Source organism: Ursus arctos, unplaced genomic scaffold, assembly GCF_023065955.2.
Source record: "Ursus arctos isolate Adak ecotype North America unplaced genomic scaffold, UrsArc2.0 scaffold_37, whole genome shotgun sequence".
NCBI lineage: Eukaryota > Metazoa > Chordata > Mammalia > Carnivora > Ursidae > Ursus > Ursus arctos.
The window spans coordinates 12415781-12434607 of NW_026623053.1; the positions used below are offsets into that span (position 1 = coordinate 12415781).

At 41.5% G+C, this 18827-nt stretch overlaps 1 protein-coding gene across 7 annotated transcripts in view; it reads left to right on the forward strand.

The window, feature by feature from the left end:
* Nucleotides 1–18827, forward strand: part of AP4S1 (adaptor related protein complex 4 subunit sigma 1) — a 49418-nt gene that overhangs the window by 22845 nt on the left and 7746 nt on the right. Inside the window, exons 2-6 of one of the 7 annotated variants that reach the window (XM_057306475.1) lie at nt 3393–3478; nt 4403–4617; nt 7267–7353; nt 8385–8453; nt 13615–13696. In XM_057306475.1, the coding sequence (XP_057162458.1) occupies nt 4480–4617; nt 7267–7353; nt 8385–8453; nt 13615–13692 (372 nt within the window). In that variant the 5' untranslated portion in view covers nt 3393–3478; nt 4403–4479 and the 3' untranslated portion in view covers nt 13693–13696. Of the gene's footprint in view, nt 1–2054; nt 2184–2633; nt 2828–3392; nt 3479–4402; nt 4618–7266; nt 7354–8384; nt 8454–13614; nt 13697–18827 lie in introns of those variants that run through there. The other 6 variants (XM_057306473.1, XM_026513551.4, XM_057306474.1 and 3 more) reach the window with 6 other exon arrangements.

Genomic DNA, 18827 nt, shown 5'->3' on the forward strand with positions numbered 1-18827 from the left:
TCCCTTTGAACCTGAACAGTTCCAGAATCCTTCCCAACATGGTGCTCAAAGCAGCAAATACAGTTAGTCACAGTTGGCACCCAAGTTCAAATCTATTTGTCATCTTTGGATGACAGTCTCAGAATACACCATCAGAAATATGAAAACCGTACCCAATTCAGTATGCATTGCAAGCATTCCAGTCTTTCTTTTCTCTAGGCTTGCAGTTTGTATCATACAGGGTCTTGGGACATTGATCTGCTCATATTCTACTATGACTATCCCAAACCCCCTCATCCTGGCCTTTAGGCATCCTGGCATCCTTTGTGTAAGGCTTTGCCCCAGTGAAATTTCCCTTCCTTATCTGTCCTTGATTCACACAGGCTCTTGGGTGTGGAATCCCCTAGGTCCTGGCAATCAAAACATCTTCCTCAGCCCTGTGTGTTGTTGAATGCAAAGAGTTTTATAAACAAAGGAAGTTCATACCTGCTCCCTGGCCACTCCCAGCGCTTGTCTAGGCATATTCTTCCCTTATAGCCCTACCTCAGTTTCATAATTATTTGATTTCTCTCCTCCCTGATGATTAGTACCCAGGATAGTTGCTTAAAGCAGTCATCATCTTCTGTTCTCAAACATGTGCTCGTCTCTGAGTCTCCGCACGTATATTTCGGCTTTGTATATTTTATAATAGAGTTTACAGTTTTACTTGTCCACTTTATTACCACTGTGTAATCCTACAGCTATAAATTGTGTAATTGTTCATGAGCATGCAAAAAAAAAAAGATGATGTATTCAAGCCTTTAGATGCCTTCAGCTACTATTTTCAAGGCTGCATCCTAATGAGTATCAGTTCAACACGCCCTTGTTTGTCATCCTTGCTCTTGAAATCAGTGGGAAGGAATGCTATGCTTGCTAAGGTGGAAACCAATTTGATCCCTTGGTGTAACATCTCAATGGGACCATTTTACATCTCATTTTACCACTTCACGCAGCCAGGGCATTTAAAAGCAAAGGTTTGGCCACAAGTACCTTTGAGACAATATCTTTTTCTTTCTTTTTTTTTTTTTTTTTTAAGATTTATTCATTTTAGAGAGAGACAGGGGAGTGAGTGAGTAGGGGGAGGGCTGAGGGAGAAGGAAACAAGCAGACTCCCCCCTGAGCAGGGAGCCCTGACAGGGCCCTGAGGTCATGACCTGAGCCAAAACCAGGAGTCAAACACTCAACCGACTGAGCCACCCAGACACCCAAGACAATATCTCTTTCTTCTAGCTGGCAGTTGGAATCCAGAGCATAGGATTGTAATTTCTAACTTTTGGCGAAGATCATTTTAAAATAACTTTGCTAAAAGGGAATAAAAGAATGGATGGTAACGTAATTTACTGGTCTCCAGCCGTAATTTACTGGCAGTAATTTGTAAGGAGAATAAAAGCGGCACTTAATACCAAATGACTAAACAGAGTATGTTGCAATCCCACCTACAGTAGTGAGCTTATCTTCCTGGAAAAGGGAGTGAATGACCACAGGCCTCCCCCATGGCACAGCTGCCATGTCCCTGACTGAGCTGGTCTACATAACATCCTGTCCTGTGCCCTGAATGAACACGGCAGCCCAGGCTTTGCCAGAATGGGCCTGGCTCTTTCTAGCTCTTCATGTTTGGAATTGTTGTGAGATAACCACCTGTCTGATATGGTTTAGGAAATAAGAGATGAACTGGGAGGGCAAAGAATAATACAAAATGTAGTCCAAGAATTATCCTGTAATCTGTTGCAACTTTTCTGTAAAATTATTCCAAATTTTAAAAGTTCATTTAAGAGGGACACCTGGGTGGCTAGTCATTTAAGCGTCTGCCTTCGGCTCAGGTCATGATCCCAGGGTCCTAGGATAGAGTCCTGCATCAGGCTCCCTGCTCAGCAGAGAGTCTGCTTCTCTGCTTCTCCCTGTCTCTTTCCCTCTGTGGCACTCCCCCACTCATGCGCACACACTCTCTCTCTCTCAAATAAATAAATAAAATCCTTAAAAAAAAGTTCATTTAAGAACCATTATTAATGTTGGTCTTTTGCACTGAATTTTCATAGATCTTACAAAACGTGCATATGCTGTTGGCAGGGGAGTCAGTAAGGCAGCTCCGGTGCTCCTGATGAAGGAGGTACTGACCAGTACTGAGAGTACTGTGCTCTCTTGCCCTGATCATTTCAAAACCTCAAGTAAGTATGGGAGGACCAAACACGAGATTAGCACAGCCGAGTTAGAAATAAAACTGCAAGCATGAACCCTTGAGTGATGAGGACGAGTTAGGGGGTGTCATGGGTCCAGGCATGTGCTTGGCTTCTGAGCTGCATCTCATTTCCGACACAGGTAATCTAGAGACTTTGGGGATCCTAACATCCCCGAACTTCAATTTGATTGGCCTTAGACTGGGAATAACACAAGTAGCTGCCTCAGAGAATTGTGAGAATTAAGTAATATGCGTAAATTGCTTGGTAGAGGACCTTCCAGAGGACGGGTTAGAGGGTCTCGGTGGGGGACTTTGGCAAATAGTGGAGATTACTACTACTGCTTCCAACAGTGAAGGAAGAAAATGTCACTGTAGATCTTGTCTCTACTGTTCATAAAATAAAGTTCATATTCCTTAGCATGACGTTTTTTTTTTTAAGGATTTTATTTGAGCGAGAGAGAACACAGAGGGAGAGCGAGAGGGAGAAGCAGGCTCCCCACTGAGCAGGGAGCTGGAAGCGGGGCTCGATCCCAGGACCCTGGGATCATGACCTGAGCCGAAGGCAGACACTCTACCGGCTGAGCCTCCCAGGCGCCCCTCCTTAGGATGACTTCTAAAGCCAATTTTATTTATGTGAGCAGCTCAATTTCCTGCTACCATCGTTCCTGCCCCTCTGACCTGCGTCTGCAGTGAACTTCCCAGAGCTCCCCCTATTTTCTCTGCCTCAGCGTCTCTCCCTCTGGATCATTCTTCAAGATCTCGCTTTAATGCCCCTCCTCTGGGAAGCCATTTCCAACTCTCCCATGATGTTCCTCATCCCTCCCTTCTGTGTACCGTAGAAGTATTATACCTGTCCTGGTTACATCTCATCTCCTTGTACTGCTGTTGCTCGTTTACCTATCCAGCACCTTTGCTAGGGGTGAAGGTCAGAAAGATCAGGAATCACTACTTACTAATTTTCCATCAGACAGAACTTTTTAGTCCTAGTACAGATGCTCCCCACTCCACCTTTTATGTGCTGAATTTTTGCTCAAGCAATGAGAAATTTCTCATATCCTTCATATCCTTTTGAATATTAGCGAAGGCTGAAGAAAAAGACCCCAGCTGTGTATACGTATAACCGCAACACAGCCAGTAGGATGAAGAAAATTAGACCATAAGTTACGTGACTGTCTCAACTCTTACCTTGTCCTCTCAGGCCGTCTTCAAGACTGAATCTCCCAAAGAACAAATTTCTAGGGAACGCTGGATTGCAGAAAAGCTGGGGACAGCATTCACTCAAAGGTCTTGTATCAACGCTATACTCAGCAGGGAGCAGTTACATCCACTTTAGGAAATCTCCATAATTTTCAGCTTATAAACTTTCCTTAAAAATATTTTATTTATTGATTTACTTATTTATATTGAGAGAGAGCACATGCAGGGGGAGGGGCAGAGGGAGAGGCGAGAGAGAATCTCAAGTGGACTCCGTGCTGAGCGCAGAGCCTGACTGGGGGCTCGATCCCACGATCCTGAGATCATGATATGAGCTGAAATCAAGAGTCAGGCGCTCAACCAACTAAGCCACCCAGGTGCCCCTCAACCCATGAACTTTTTAAGACCTTTCTGCATTTTTATTTGTGTGTGACTTGAGTGGTGTTATCAGTGTTTTTGTAAATCTTTACTGTGTTTTTCTATTTCACTTAATTCCCACAATTTTTGCTTTAATAAAATGTTCTAAACATTGGAAAGAAAGAAAGAAAGAAAGAAAGAAAGAAAGAAAGAAAGAAAGAAATCACCACTTCTTTTTCTTTGTATTCTCTTGGTACTTGACACATAGTTGATGCCCAACAGAAATGATGAATCTGTTAAGCAAATATGAGTAGAAGTACTGGGAGAATTCAAAAATGTTTTGGAAGAAGGGCACCTACATGGCTCAGTCAAACATCCTACTCTTTATTTCAGCCCAGGTCTTGATCTCAGGGTCGTAAGTTCAAGCCCCACATTAGGCTCTGCGCTGGGCATGGAGCCTACTTAAAAACAAAATTTTTTTGGGGGGGGGAGGTAACTAATGAAAATTTATGTTTAGTTATTCATTAAAACCTCATTTAATTCATAGGAGTAAAGACCAGTATTATCAGACCACATTTTATTTACTTCTGGTTCATCCATAGAACATATCTAAAATTATTATTTGAGATATTTGATCTTAGCTTTTTGTTCTTTCAGCTTTCAGGTTCTAATTATAGGCACCCCTTGGCATAACTTTTGAACTACCTGGAAAAATATTGGCCAGGAAAAAAAAAATGATAAAATTTTTCCTCATGGTGAATAAACAAGGACAGACCCGACTTTCTAAATACTATGAACATGTGGAGATGAATAAGCGTACACTTCTGGAAACGGAAGTCATAAAGAGCTGTCTCTCCCGATCCAGTGAACAGGTAAGTTTCTGGTTCTCTCTTTTATCACCACATTCAGCTTGGCAATGGCAGATCTGTTATTACTGAGTCTCAAGGGCCATCATTTTCTTTGAACTGCATTCTTTCAACAGCTATTAGGGAAAATAACAAATGAAGTGAAATGAAGACTGAAGCATAGCTCTCTTTATATCCCCTTAAGGAAAATACAAACAAGGAAAACCAGGAAAAGCCTTGAGTTCTTATTTAGGTCAGCATATTTGTCTCAAATTTATTCCAGCTAATAGGGGTATCTTCTTTTTTTGTCCATAGGAGTTTAGCCCTTACAACTCTTAGGGGTGCCCCCAGCAGGTGGCTCTCTCTAAGCCAAGAGATGGTCAGATGACTGCTATAGAGGGGAGCACTCAAGACCGACTTTGTGCCAGAAGATACTAGCATGATTCTCATGGAGAGGGTAGTTTTTTTTTCTGCTTATCATTTTTGTAAACTTAACACCAGCATAATCCTAGAACTCGTGATTTAAAAAACAAATTTTATTTGAACTTGTCTTGTTTTATTATGTAAATGGGGTAAGTAGAAGTTAAAAACTCATATGAAACAACAAATCTACCCATTCTGTCAAAATTGAGGTTAAACAAAATCATTAAAATAATAACAAATAGGAATTTTAGGAACTGAGTCTATTTTTCAAAGAGGTTTAATTGGAGAATTACTTAATCTGGGTCCTAAACTTAGAGTCTGTTGGAAATCACTGAACAAACTGCAGCGAAATCAGAAAGTTTGTTTAAATCACCCATTAATTTTGCCAGTTCTCCATTTCACAGCATATGAGAAAGGCTGCCTGTGGGAACCACTGCTAGGTCTTAAAATATTAAGGTACATCAGTGCTCAGAAGTTACATGTTGAAACTGTGTTTCCCTTGGCTTCTAAATCAATTTTCCAGTCTCAACATCTCAGAGTCCTCTTTGAATGACAACTTTGGCCTGCCGTGGCACACATTGCTTCATATAGTTGTCAAAGGGAAACAGGAAGTATTAAAGGGCTGTGTTAATAGCCACACACTTTAAATAAAGATAAACTCCAGAAGCATTCCTGTTGAATCTTTCTGCAGAATGCAGGCACTGCGCAATTTCAAACACCATCTTCACTGATACCTTACCCTTCGAAATATATGCTTTGGAACGAATATATTGTTAGATATTTCTGAAGCATTCTGAATTCTTTTTTTTTTTTTTTTAAGATTTTCTTTATTTACTTGAGAGAGAGAGAAAATGAGAAAGGGGGGGAGAGAGAGAAAGAGCATGAGCTGAGGGGGAGGGGCAGAGGGAGCAGACTCCCCTGAGCAGGGAGCCCCATGTGGGGCTCGATCCCAGGACCCTGGGATCATGACCTGAGCTGAAGGCAGACACTTAACTGACTGAGCCACCCAGGCACCCTCTGAATTATTTTAGATTTCAAAAGGAACCCACTGGGCTTTGGGATAATTAGGCACTGAAGTAACACAATCTCAGCTTCATTTTTATTTTATCCACAAAGGTGTTTCGGTACTTTTTTTTTTTTCGTCAGTAACTCCTGAGAGGCTTTGAAAAATGTTCTTCAGTTCTTTCAGATAGGTTGTGTTTCCTTGAAAGAAAGATCCAACTGAGTAGAAATCACACTGGCTCTGCAGTGAGCCAAAAGCTGCAGCGTGGTCCTGCACTTCTTATGGTTATCCTCATTTTAAATAAAAGCCTAAAATCCCCCCATTTTATAGATTGTCCAATGGCTTTCCCATGGAAGAAATTTCATAATTAAAACTCACAGCTTCATCTCCAGGTGCATTTGGGCCCCCAGGAGCAATTATCCCAGTGCAAATAGCCATACAGTTCATGCGAAGTCACATTTGGTCAAGCATCCCTGAAAGTCCGAAGGAAGGGCAGCACTGCGCCTTTAGGCTGCTCTCCAGTTCCTGTCCCCAGTGCCTTCCCAGTACCCTTTGTACAATGGCTGTAGGAGAGAGATGAATAGGAAGGGAGTTGTTCTATCCACCAGCCAGTGGTGGTAAACTAGTTATTAATTCATAGGAAGCAATGTTTACAATGGGAGATTTTGTCTAGCATCTGCCCCACAAAAGCCAAAACTTTAAATAATTTATAAAAGAGTCTACACTGATTCTTTTCATGGGTCTAGGAAAAAGAAATCAGGATACTTTTTTGCATGTGTGTATGCAGTGTATATTTGGCTGTTCAGTGGCTATTAAATAGTACAAAACTAAATCTCTAATTGCTTCCAGAAGAGCCTAGGGGAGATGAAAAGAAGAAAATCTTCTTTGTCATGTTGGCTAATTTTCGTGTTGGAGGCAGTTTAAAATTATTCAGTACCTTTGCCTGCTGATTTCCATAGAGAGCAAAGCAAAGGAATGAGAAGGAGTACAGGTGGGAACCCACGTGGGTGCTCAAGGCTTCTTTCCTAGAACCTTCTCTGCCTCTCACTAGAGATGCTTTCAAGTAGGCCCCCGAATATTGTGAGGAGGAAACCAATAGGCAACCAACCAAGACTGTGTAACATTTTAATATCGTATATTTCTAGGAATGTGTTGCCCGATACTGAAATCAGAACCTAGAAATTATGCGGGCCATTTTGAAGAAATCTGTGGCAACCATAGGAATTAATATCTAATTGTGTTTTTTCTAGTGCTCTTTCATTGAATTCAAGGATTTTAAGCTGATCTATCGACAGTATGCAGCTCTCTTCATTGTGGTTGGAGTTAATGATACTGAGGTAAGGTAATAGAGGAGCCTATGGAAAATGCAGGAAAATTAGGAATGACAGTCTGATTTAAAAAAAAAATTTTTTTTAAGATTTTATTTATTTATCTGACAGAGAGAGAGAGCAAGCAGGGGGAGAGGCAGAGGAAGAAGCAGGCTCCTCACCGAGCAAGAAGCCTAACATGGGGCTTGATCCCAGGACCCTGGGATCGTGACCTGAGCCAAAGGCAGACACTCAACCGACCCACCTAGGCACCCTGACAGTCTGATTTTCTTCCTCCTTAAATTGGCGTTTTCTTCCCTACTTGCCTATCTAAGAATTATCTTGACTCTTAAAGGATCTTGGTTTCTATCAAGGCTAGGGAAAGTCGCGTGGAAGAAAAATATCTAGGATTTTTCTTGGATTAGATGAGCAGCTTGTGGAGAAGCACAAAACCACGGAATGCTTTCCTTGACCCTAGGCCATACCGGTGTCTTGCCCGTGTTCCTTGTTGGGGGGGCAGCTTAGACAGGTGTAGAGGCCAGTCAATTGTGGCATTAAATATAGGCTGACAGATCAGAAGCCAGAGCAAACTATAAATATGATTGTGTTGTGATTGAATTTCCTCAGATTTAGTTCACCTTTTCAGAAACCTCAGTCCCACATCAACAGAATCTGTGGCTATTGAATCCATGAAAAGGCGTTTAAGATTTAAGATACTTCAGAATTTCAGTTGATTGTCCTTTTATCCATGAACCAAGCCTGGAGCTAGTTTCCCATCTTCCCAAATGGAAAAGTGGTGAAACATTGTTTTAGCCAGTTGATGATAAAGTCAGGGAGCAGAGCTCAAAACCGTAAACACTAGACTTGCTCTGGTTTCAGTCCAGCTAAGTTCATTAGGGACTAAAATCTTAGAGGTTAAGCTTTTTGACTTTCCCCCAATTGATAAGCTTCTTTCAAACAAGCGAATCATGGAACTATTCTGAATATTTGTCTAACATTCAGTGTCTAATTTACACACGGGCCATACTAAAACTAATTGTGCCCTTCCTTTTTTATTTCAGAACGAGATGGCCATTTATGAATTCATCCATAACTTTGTGGAAGTGTTAGATGAGTACTTCAGCAGAGTGGTAAGTCTAATGACTAAAAAATGGCTTTTGTCCTCTGCCCAATTTCCCAGAAATGGGTCTATATCAAGAACCTATGTTCATATAGAGCTTTAATGTGTAAAAGTTAAAACTCAGAAGATGCCACATTTTCTTTACCTTTCCTTCTGGCTCATCCAAAGTGTTACAAACCACTGTGTGCCTTAGATCCTTATAAAGAACCAGTTCTATAAGCCTAAGAACCTCTTATGTGTTTCTTTTAATTAAGAGACTTTGCTATTTAACTTTCTCTCTCTCTCTTTTTTTCTGTTTCCCTTCCTAAGGCACTAGGAACCTTTTTAGTTTAGGAATCATTTCCATCCACACCTTTGCTTTGATGGTCAAAAACAACTCCCCTAAGGAATACATGAGTTCCTTTCCAATAGCGCCCTTTTCAAAGATTTTATTTATTTATCTGAGAGAGAGAGAGGGTGTGCATGTGAGAGTGGGGAGAGGGGCTGAGGGGGAGGGAAAGAATCTCAAGCAGACTCCCCCTGAAAGCAGAGCCTGACATGGGGCTCGATCTCACGACCCTGAGATAATGATCTGAACCTAAACCAAGAGTCAAACGCTTAACCGACTGAGCCACCCAGGCACCTCCGAACAGCCCCCTTTCTAAAAAACAAAACAACAAAAAAAACCAGCTGTATTTAAAAGAATTTACATACCCTGACACTCACCCATTTAACGTGTATAGGTTTCAGTATTTACCCACAGTTGTGCAGCCACCAGCAAAGTCAAGTTTAGAATATTTCATAACCACCACGAAATCACTGTATCTTTAAGTATTTTGACTTAACATATTAGAGAAGATGCTTTTTCCAACATTAATATTTAATAATTTTATTCCTATCATGATTCTCTTTGCAAAGTTAATTACTCATCATGTAACATTAGTACACAAGTTTTTTTAAAGAAAACTTATAAAAATAAAATAATCCTAACAATGGAAAAAACAACAACAACAAAAGAATATTTCATACCCCAAACAAACACCATAGCTATTAGAATTTCCCTCCCAGTGGTCCCCCTCCCTTGCTCCAGGCCCTAGGTAATCACCAGTCTACTTTTTGTTCTGTAGGCTTGCCTGTTCTAGACATTTTGTTTTTATAGAATTATACAGTATGTGGTCTTCTGTGACTTTTTTTTTACTTAGCACAATGTTTTCAAGATTCATTCATGTTATAGCGTGTGTCAGTACTTCTTTCCTTTTTACTGCCAAATAGTATTCTGCTATATGGATATACCACATATTGTTTATCCGTTCAGTAGCTGATGAACATTTGGGTTGATACTTTTTGGCTATTATGAATAATGCAACTTCAAACATACGTGTAAACATTTTTGTGTGGCATCACAGTTTCAGTTTTCTTGGGTATAATATACCTAGGAGTGGAATTGCTAGGTGATGTGGTTAACTCCATGTTTAATATTTTCATGCACTACCAAACTGTTTTTCCCAACATGGCTGCATGATTTCAATTCTCATCAGCAGTGTTTGAGGGTTCTAATTTCTCCATGTTCTTGGCAAAAGTTTTTATTATCTGTCTGACTATAGCCATCCTAGTGGGTATGAAGTGGTATAGAGGCCAATCAATTGTGGTTTTGATTTGTATTTCATTGATGGATAAAAAATATTGAGCATCTTTTCACGTGTTTATTGGCCATTTGTATATCTTCTTTGGAGAAATGTCTGTTCAAATCCTTTGTCCATTTTTCAGTTGCATTATTTGTCTATTTATTGTTGAGTTCTAAGAGTTCTTTTTATATTCTGAATACAGATCTCTTTGAATTGATTGAATAGAAAAACAAATGTCTTTGATTGAACTAATTCAATACAAGTACAAATACCTACCGGATATGATTCGAAAATTTTTCTCTCATTCAGTGGGAGAAATTTTCACTTTCTTGATAGTGTTCTTTGAATCACGATAGTTTTTAATTTTGATGAAATTCAATTTATTTTTTCTTTTGTTGCTTATGTTTTTGGTGACATGTCTAAAAAGGCTTTGCCTAACCTAAGGTCATGAAGATTTACTCCATTGTTTTCTTCTTAGTTTTATAGTTTTAACTCCTACATTTAGTTCTTTGATCCATTTTAAGTAATTTTTGTATATGGTGTGAAGTAGGGGTCTAACTAACTTCATTCTTTTGTATGTAGATATCCAATTTTCCCAACACCACAGGTTGAAATGACTATTCTTTCCCCCCACTGAATCGTCTTGGCAGCCCTGTCAAAAAACCAGTCGACCATAAATATAAGGATTTATTTCTGGACTTCCAGTTCTGTTCCAATGATCTATATATTTATCCTTCTGCCAGTACTACACTATCGTGATGACATTAACTTTGTAGTTAGCTTGAAATCCAATATTCTTTTAAAAAAGAATCAGTGAAGATGTTTTACTCTGCTCCCATAGGCCTTCCTAAGCCTTGGTTAGACATTCTTGAGAGGCAGTAGTGGCACAAACTGAGTTTTCAAAGTTGTTTTGCTTCTTTCGTTTTGCTTTTAAATAAAAGGATTAGGAGGGAACTATTTCAAGTTGCTTCATCTCGAGACAGTGAGTGGAATGTGCTCCATCATTAGTAATATTAAGTGCACTCCGTATTCACCATGCTACGGGCAAAACTCAGGTTAAGAAGTTATATCTTCAACCTAACTCCTAATACATGAAGTAAAGTTTGGCAGACTCCTGGCATGGAACCATCCGCTAGCCAGCCTTCATTGCTTTAGTGCAGTGGTTCTCAAAGTGTGGTTCCTGGACCAGCAACATAAACATCACCTGGGAACTTGTTAAAAAATTCAAATTGTTGTGGGGTGCCTGGGTGGCTCAGTTGGTTACGTGTCTGCCTTCAGCTCAGGTCATGGTCCCCGGGTCCTTGAATCGAGTCCTGTATCAGGCTCCCTGCTCAGTGGGGAGCCTGCTTCTCCCTCTCCCTCTGCCCCTCCCCCTGCTTGTGCCCACGCGCACGCTCTCGCGCACGCTCTCTCTCTCTCTCTCAAATAAATAAATCTTAAAAAAAAAAAAATACAAATTGTGGGCCCACCCTAGACTATTGAATCAGAAACTCTGAGTTGAGGTTCAGCAATCTGTGTTTTAACAAGCCTTCTGGATGATTCTGATGCGTGCTTAGATTTGAGACCCACTGACTAAATGCATGAGGAAAGCTGAGAAGCTGCCTCATGGCCTGCGAGATGGTTGTGCATCTAACTTGGAAGAAATTAGTGTCCTCTGTAGCTAGAAGAGGGGGCAAGGTCAGGCCATTCCAGAGACTGGCCTTGAGGGGGTCAGGGGACAATAAGGCTGGCTTTCACGTCCATCTGTATATTGATTGCTTGGAGAGAGTGCCATAACTCAGCCCTGTCCAATAGAACTTTCTGCCGCTGCAGAAATGTTCTGTACCTGTGCCATCCAGTACAGTAGGCACTAGCCGCACGTGGCTGCTCAGAACTGGAAATGTGATTAGTATAAAGGAGGAAATGAGGAATTTAATCTTAACTCATTTGATTTGCCAGCTGATGCTTGCGGTTCCCGTATGAGACAGCGCAGCTCTGGCTCCTGCTTAATCGCAGTGACCACTCTCTTACGACAGACTGGTTTGCAAGTCAGGGTCTGTGATTCCGAGCTGGCCATGAGTAGCCATTTTAAGGGAACACCTATCAAGAGGAATAACATTTCCCAAAAAAGCAATATTTTAAACCTGGGATAATCATGAGTGAGTACAAGCACTATCATTGCTAAGGTTTTTTAAATTATGATTATTATATTCGGTGACTGAGAAGAAATAGCATGTTGCTGAATTCTTGCTGTAATTCTGGGGAGACAGTCAGCGACCACATAAACCATAGAAGTAAAGATTAGCATTTAATTTGAACTGGTGACTACACAGGACTCCAGCAGTGCTGTGAGATGGCTCAGTTTAGGATGACAGGAGCAAAAAGGAGAGAAAAGAAGAGGGATGAGCGTACTACGGCAAAGAAAATAGCATCTGTCCCACTCGGAGAATGCCTTGTCATCTAAGATTTATTTTGGGGTTTGTGAGTTTTAAACATTCTTTCTGATACTATTTTTAATCTTAGTTTCCAAATCTTAAATTCAGAGATCAGTCTCATGCTGTCTGGGCTGGAAGAAACATCTCAGCATCACATTTCAAAACAAAAAGCCAACCCAGTTCGCTCCCCAGGGGCAGTTTTGCAAGAGAGGATGGTTACTGCCGAGAACCGGGATTGCCACGGCTTCACTGGACAAACCTTAAGTCCTCTCAGATATGAACTGAACTCTGTTTACTACGTCTCCCTCTATAATTTTTTTTATGGTATAAACATCTCTGATCATTGAAAAAAATTAAAAATACATGGAAACAAAAAGAAAGGGGAGAAGATGATGAGTAAGCAGGTGACTTACAATATAAACCAGTAGGTACATTTCCTTTTAGACTTTCTGTATCTGTCTCTATCTGTAGCCATCTCTACATGTATGCATGGGATAATACGGTATATCCTGTGTTAAAACTTGCTCTTTTACTTAACAATGGCAGTACTTACATATCTGTATCCTCATTTGTGGGTCTGCAATAATTTATTTAAAACTAGTCCCCCCTTGATAGATACTTAGCTTGTTTTCAATAATTTGCTCCTATAAGCAGCATTACCCTGAACATCCTATCACACATTGTTGTGCTGTTATCTAATTATTTCCTCAGGGTAAACTTCTAGAATTTACGTAAAATTGATGGATTCAAAGGGCATGCATAGTATTAAGGTTTTTGATACACACATCAAATTAGCTATCATCTGTAAAGATCGAGTTAGTCTATTCCCTCTATGTTCTAAGGATGAGTTGTTCTGGTTGGCAAAATTCCTTCAAACCGCAACCTATTTTTTTAAAAAGCACAGTCCAGGGGGCACCTGGGTGGCGCAGCAGGTTAAGTGCCCGACCCCTGGTTTCTGCTCAGGTCCTGATCTCAGGGTCGTGAGATCAAGCCCGCATCAGGCTCCACACTCAGTGCAGAATCTGCTTGAGATTCTGTACAGAGCTGCCTCCCTGACCTGCTCCCAAGTTGGCGGCTAGACAGCTGCTAACTCTGCTAAGAGCCCGTGTCCCAATGTCTCATTCTCATCCTTGTACTTTTTTCTCTTTTCCAGAGTGAATTAGATGTATCCTTTTTCAAAGCTGTGAGCCAGGTTTTCCTCAGTTCTTGGCAAAGTACAGGCTCGTCCTGATCAGGTGAGTGCCACGGGGCAGGAAAACGATGCAGCAGAATCCAGAATCCAGAATGCTCATTTTCCGTCAACAACCGACGAGACAGTCAGAAGTGCAGGAGCTTTGCAGAAACACCCCTGCTCTTTTTTACAAAGATGATTCTTATTAAGATTCTTATATTTTTCAGACAGGGCAATGCTATGGTCGTAGTGGATAATAACTGGTATAAAAATGTAACTTCTTTTAAGTATATAGAATAGACCTCTACAGAATTGGAATAACATAGCCAGAAAGTGCTTGGTCCTCCTAGAGAGAGTGGATTTTCATGGCTCCAGGTCTAGATCTCCAGAAATCCCTCACATGATCAGAATAAGGCCTTCAGGGTGGTAAACTGGAGGCTAAAGAACAGCCTGGCTTGTATTCATTTACTGTTATGGCAGAGAAAGCTCTCTTTTTCTTCTCTTTCTTCTCCCTTTCAAATCAAAGTCTGTAAGCCCCCCCCCACCCCACCCAACAAACATTATTTGCTTCAAATACTGTAGGCCTGTGGATTTTGGCAGGGGCCCACTGGGCTTTGCATGAGTGCTCTGGAGGCAAGTTGACTTTTAAGTTAAGTTTTACTTCAAAAAGCTGCTTGAAAGCCATAAATGAGCCCTTTGGGAAAACATCAGGCTTACATCTAAAATAGTAACAAATATAACAAATATATATTAATTATACCATGTTTCTATATATGTATATGTACATTAGACATCAGTATATCTGGGGGAAATGGCCATTTAGCTTTTACTATTGTTAGAAAATGTCATCATGTTGATAAACTCCATTTACAGACTGCATCTGGAAGCCTCTTTAACTGGGAAAATCTGAGTGCCCTCTAGTGGTGAGTGACCTAAATATATAATCCCTTTGACCTAGGACACTCAAGACCAGGCTGTATATTAAGGTGTATTTTTATTCAGCATGTTACATTCCACTTTAACTAAGCCCTTCAAAGCAATTCAAAATAAATCTCCTCTTGTACAGGGGAATAAAAAAATGCCTTTTGATTTAAAAAGTCATCAGGAAGATAGGAAAAGCTGTTAGATACTTCACTAGGAGTACAGAAACCCAAGTTCTGTTTTTGAACCTGCCACAAACTGTAGGTGTTGGACCAGACACACAACCCCTTCATCTCAAAACAGTAAAATTAGGCTAGAAGAGCTTTAACACCCTCTCAGTCTTAATATTTGATGTTGCCATGATTCTAGGTAACTGAGCTGAGTTACCTTATGCCTAGACTAGGGAAAAGAGACTCAAACTAGTCTAAAAGTTCAGAGAATTACAGTGAATCAGTTATAACAGGGTATATGTTATAGCTGAACTAGTTATATTGATGTGTCTTATATATTGACTGGGTGTTTATTAGAAGTAGAGATGGGTTTGTCTTTATAATAGCCCATGGGTCCAAGTAAGGATCTCCAGCATTCTTTTTTTTTTTTTTTTAAGATTCTATTTTTAAATAACCTCCACACCCAACATGGGGCTCAAACTCACAACCCCGATATCAAGAGTTCCATGTTCTTCCAACTGAGCCAGCCAGGTGCCCTGAGCTCCAGCATTCTTGTTCGAATTTAAATTTCACACTGAGGCACACAGTTTGTATCTTTTCCCTTTATTTTACTTAGTTTTGTTTTTGCCTTCCCTTCCTATTTTTTTTCTAACTTATTTTTTTTAATTGAAGTACAATTAATGTACTATGTTAGTTTCAGGTGTGCCTCTGACTGATTTATAGATTGACTGTCCTTCGGAATTGCTTAGGTGTACCCACCTGACAGATTAGGAATTTTGCATCATTTAGAGAAGGAAACGGAATCTGCCCAGACCCCAAAGTGTATGCCTTCGCTCTAGGCATAATTTCACAGGACCTCCAGTGGCCTAAAAGTGGAGCAGGTGGCGGGGCAGCTAGGCTATGAGGTACCCTCTCTTCTATTAACATTCTTAAAATGTTTCCACCCTTAGCCATCTGAAGACAATCAGATTAAACCCCCGCCTTTACTCTGCCTCATACACAGTTCTAACTATCACGTGTCTAGGAAGGACCTCTCTACACCAATTGCGTCATAGTCAGAGGGAGCTTTTTAGAGGTGCAGCCTCAGTTTCCCACCCCCTCTGTGTAGGGCCAGAAATGTTCTCCATCCCCGCCCTGAGAGCACATCCTCGGCAGCCCGCACAGTCCGCGGGAGCAGCTAACATTGTTCGGGGCTGCACGGCCAGGAAAGCCTCCCCGGCCTTGAAAGGCTGAAAACAAGCGACTGACAGAATTGCAACCTGAAGCTGGTTCTCCCAACACTCACAATACCTATCTTTGTGTTTGCTCAGGCTTAAGAAAGCCTTCCTTGTCCGCCCACATGGAGTAGACACGCTTTAAGACTTGGCTTTTGTGCAGCACCAGGAGGGTGGAAGTCAAAACCTCATGGAATTCCCAAGAAGCCCTTTACTTGCCATCTTTTTGTCCAGGAGCTTCACTTCCCTGAAGCATTCTAAGAATGGGGCAGCTTTGCAGAGTCCACATGGTTAGATTTGGAGAAATAAAATGCACCATTTATATACAAGCACTTAGAATGGGCTTGTTCTACTGTTAGTAAGACTGACATCACAGAGCAAGACAGATGGGATTTTAAAAAGAAATGACCTGGGAGCCCGGGTGGCTCAGTTGGTTCAGTCAGTGTCCGACTCTTGGTTTCGGCTCAGGTCATGATGTCAGGTTTCTGGGATCGAGCCCCAAGCCCCACATTACACTGGACTCCGTGCTCTGTAGGGAGTCTGCTTCCCATCTCTCTCTCACTCTGTCCCTCCTCTCGCACTCATTCTCTCTCTAGAATAAATAAGTCTTAAAAAAAAAGAAAAGAAATGACCCAAGCACAAGAAATTAGGACAGAAATTCTGGCTTCTTGAAAATGCTTCTACTAAGTGGCAACTCTGTGTTGCAGTTAGTGTCAGGTGGGGCAGACCCTTGGGACCAAGCATGTCAGTGACCTAAATCATTCACGTGCCCGGTGCCTAAGTTCCTGTACACTTTTCACATTCTGGTCTACCCACTGGGCTGAAATGTTGCCTGAGGACTCCTGTGGCCCTGCTTCTACAGGGAAGGTTTGCCCTAGCACACACTTTAGTAGACGTATTTAAGATTTCAAGTTCTGGGGGCACCTTGCTGGCTCAGTCGTTCGAGCACGTGACTCTTGATCTTGAGATCGTGAGTCTGAGCCCCACGTTGGGGGGTAGATTGTACTTAAAACAATAATTTTTAAAAATCTTAAAAAATAAAGACTTCAGATTCCATGAATTAAGATGGTTTTTAGGAATCAACTAATGAGCTTCCCAAAATGTGTTCAACTCTGTAGCCCCAGATTTGCTGAATTCTCCAGACAGTTCATAATTCAAAGGAGCTGTCTCCACACCCTCTGCTAGTCAGGGAAACGGCACCAGTGAGCAGCACTAAGGGAGAGACGGCCACCTCCTCCTCAGCTCGGTGCACACCTACTAATGTGTGAATATGCAGAAAACTTCACTGCCTTTTTGGTATTTGGTGCCTATACGGTGGCTTGAAGACTTGGTTTGTTTGGGCTGGAGTGGAATCCAGCAGTACTGCCTTTAGATTTGGACAACTAGGGTCCCTTTCCTGGGCCCTGGGCCTGAGGGGGCCCCATCGGCTCTCCTTCAGCAGCATCCCTCTCCATGGGATGAGGATTCTTACCCGGAGCCTACAGGGACCCAGTCCACTTCTTGACCACTCTCCAGCTACCTGGGACCCCAGACTTCACTGGGTGCCCATATACCAGGGCCTACTGCTGGGTAGGGCCTGTACAGACCTCTCCCCATGACTGGGGGCAGGAATGACAGGGAGCCTGGGATGGTAACCCACATACACACATGGAGAAAAAAGTATGAACAGGCTAGAATCCCTCTTTATATTCCAGGGCCACCTACCCCACAAATATAGGCTAGGCCTAGAATCCAGAAGATTTTGATTCCAAAATCTTTTAAATAAATCTTTAGAACACTCATGTTTTTATTTTCTAAGTTCTTAAAACCCAAAAGCCTGAGCAATTAATTCTAGAACAAAGCTCATGTGCTTGATGTGGAAGTACCTCTTTATTGTAGTTGAAGTGGGGGAGAAGGAAGGGTCTCTGTTGCTACTGACACTCTCCGTGATTCAGCTAGTTGTCTAACATGGTGCTCTCTGGAGGGACAAAGGCACCCAGGCAACAGTACTCAGCACCACTGAGATTTGCAGTCAGGCCCTAATCAGGACCTAGAGCCTACCATGGGGCATCAACCTCTCCTTCCTTCATTACTATCCTAAAATCCCAAACACATTAAAGGTCCGGAAACCAGAATAGGAGCTAACTTCACACTGACTTAATGAGAAATCACAGAAGTATTTGTTCAACTAGGGGCTATGGAAATACTGGCAAGAAGAACAAAGAATTTCTCCAGGGAAGCCATCCAACACCGAAGTGGTAGCTTCTGAATAAACTGAAATTGTCTCCATGTTCTCTCAAAAAGGTCCCAATAATTAAGTCATTACCAAAGGATTTCTTTTGAGGTATGATGGAGTATGTGATTACCTCAGGAATGACTTGATAATGTCAGATAAGAGTAATAGGTCCCCTCTCCCTGAAAGTTATTTAGAATCATAGGATTTGAGTACTTTGAAGCTATAAGAAAACTGCACCATCGGCAGGTTAAAACCGCATTTTTTAGATGACAAGGCTGAAGCTGGTACCAGTCTCTGGGTTTCCAGGGCTATAAAGTTAGATATAGGGGTGCCTGCTTGGGTGGCTCAGTTGGTTGAGCACCTGCCTTCAGCTCAGGTCATGATCCCAGGGTCCTGGGACCCAGCCCTGCATCAGGCTCCCTTTTCAGCGGGGACCCTGCTTCTCCCTCTGCCTGCTGCTCCCCCCAGCTTGTGCTGTCAAATAAATAAAATCTAAAAAAAATTAAATAAAATGAGATCTAAGATTAAATTAGACTGTTTATTTAAAATGTGTTATTATCTGGAGTAGATTGTGGCAATTTAGTTTCTAACAAAACATTTGTAAAGTGCTTGTCACCATGCTATCTTGGTGTTGTCGAAGTTTTTCCTGAAGTAGAAAACACTAGACTTTGGTTG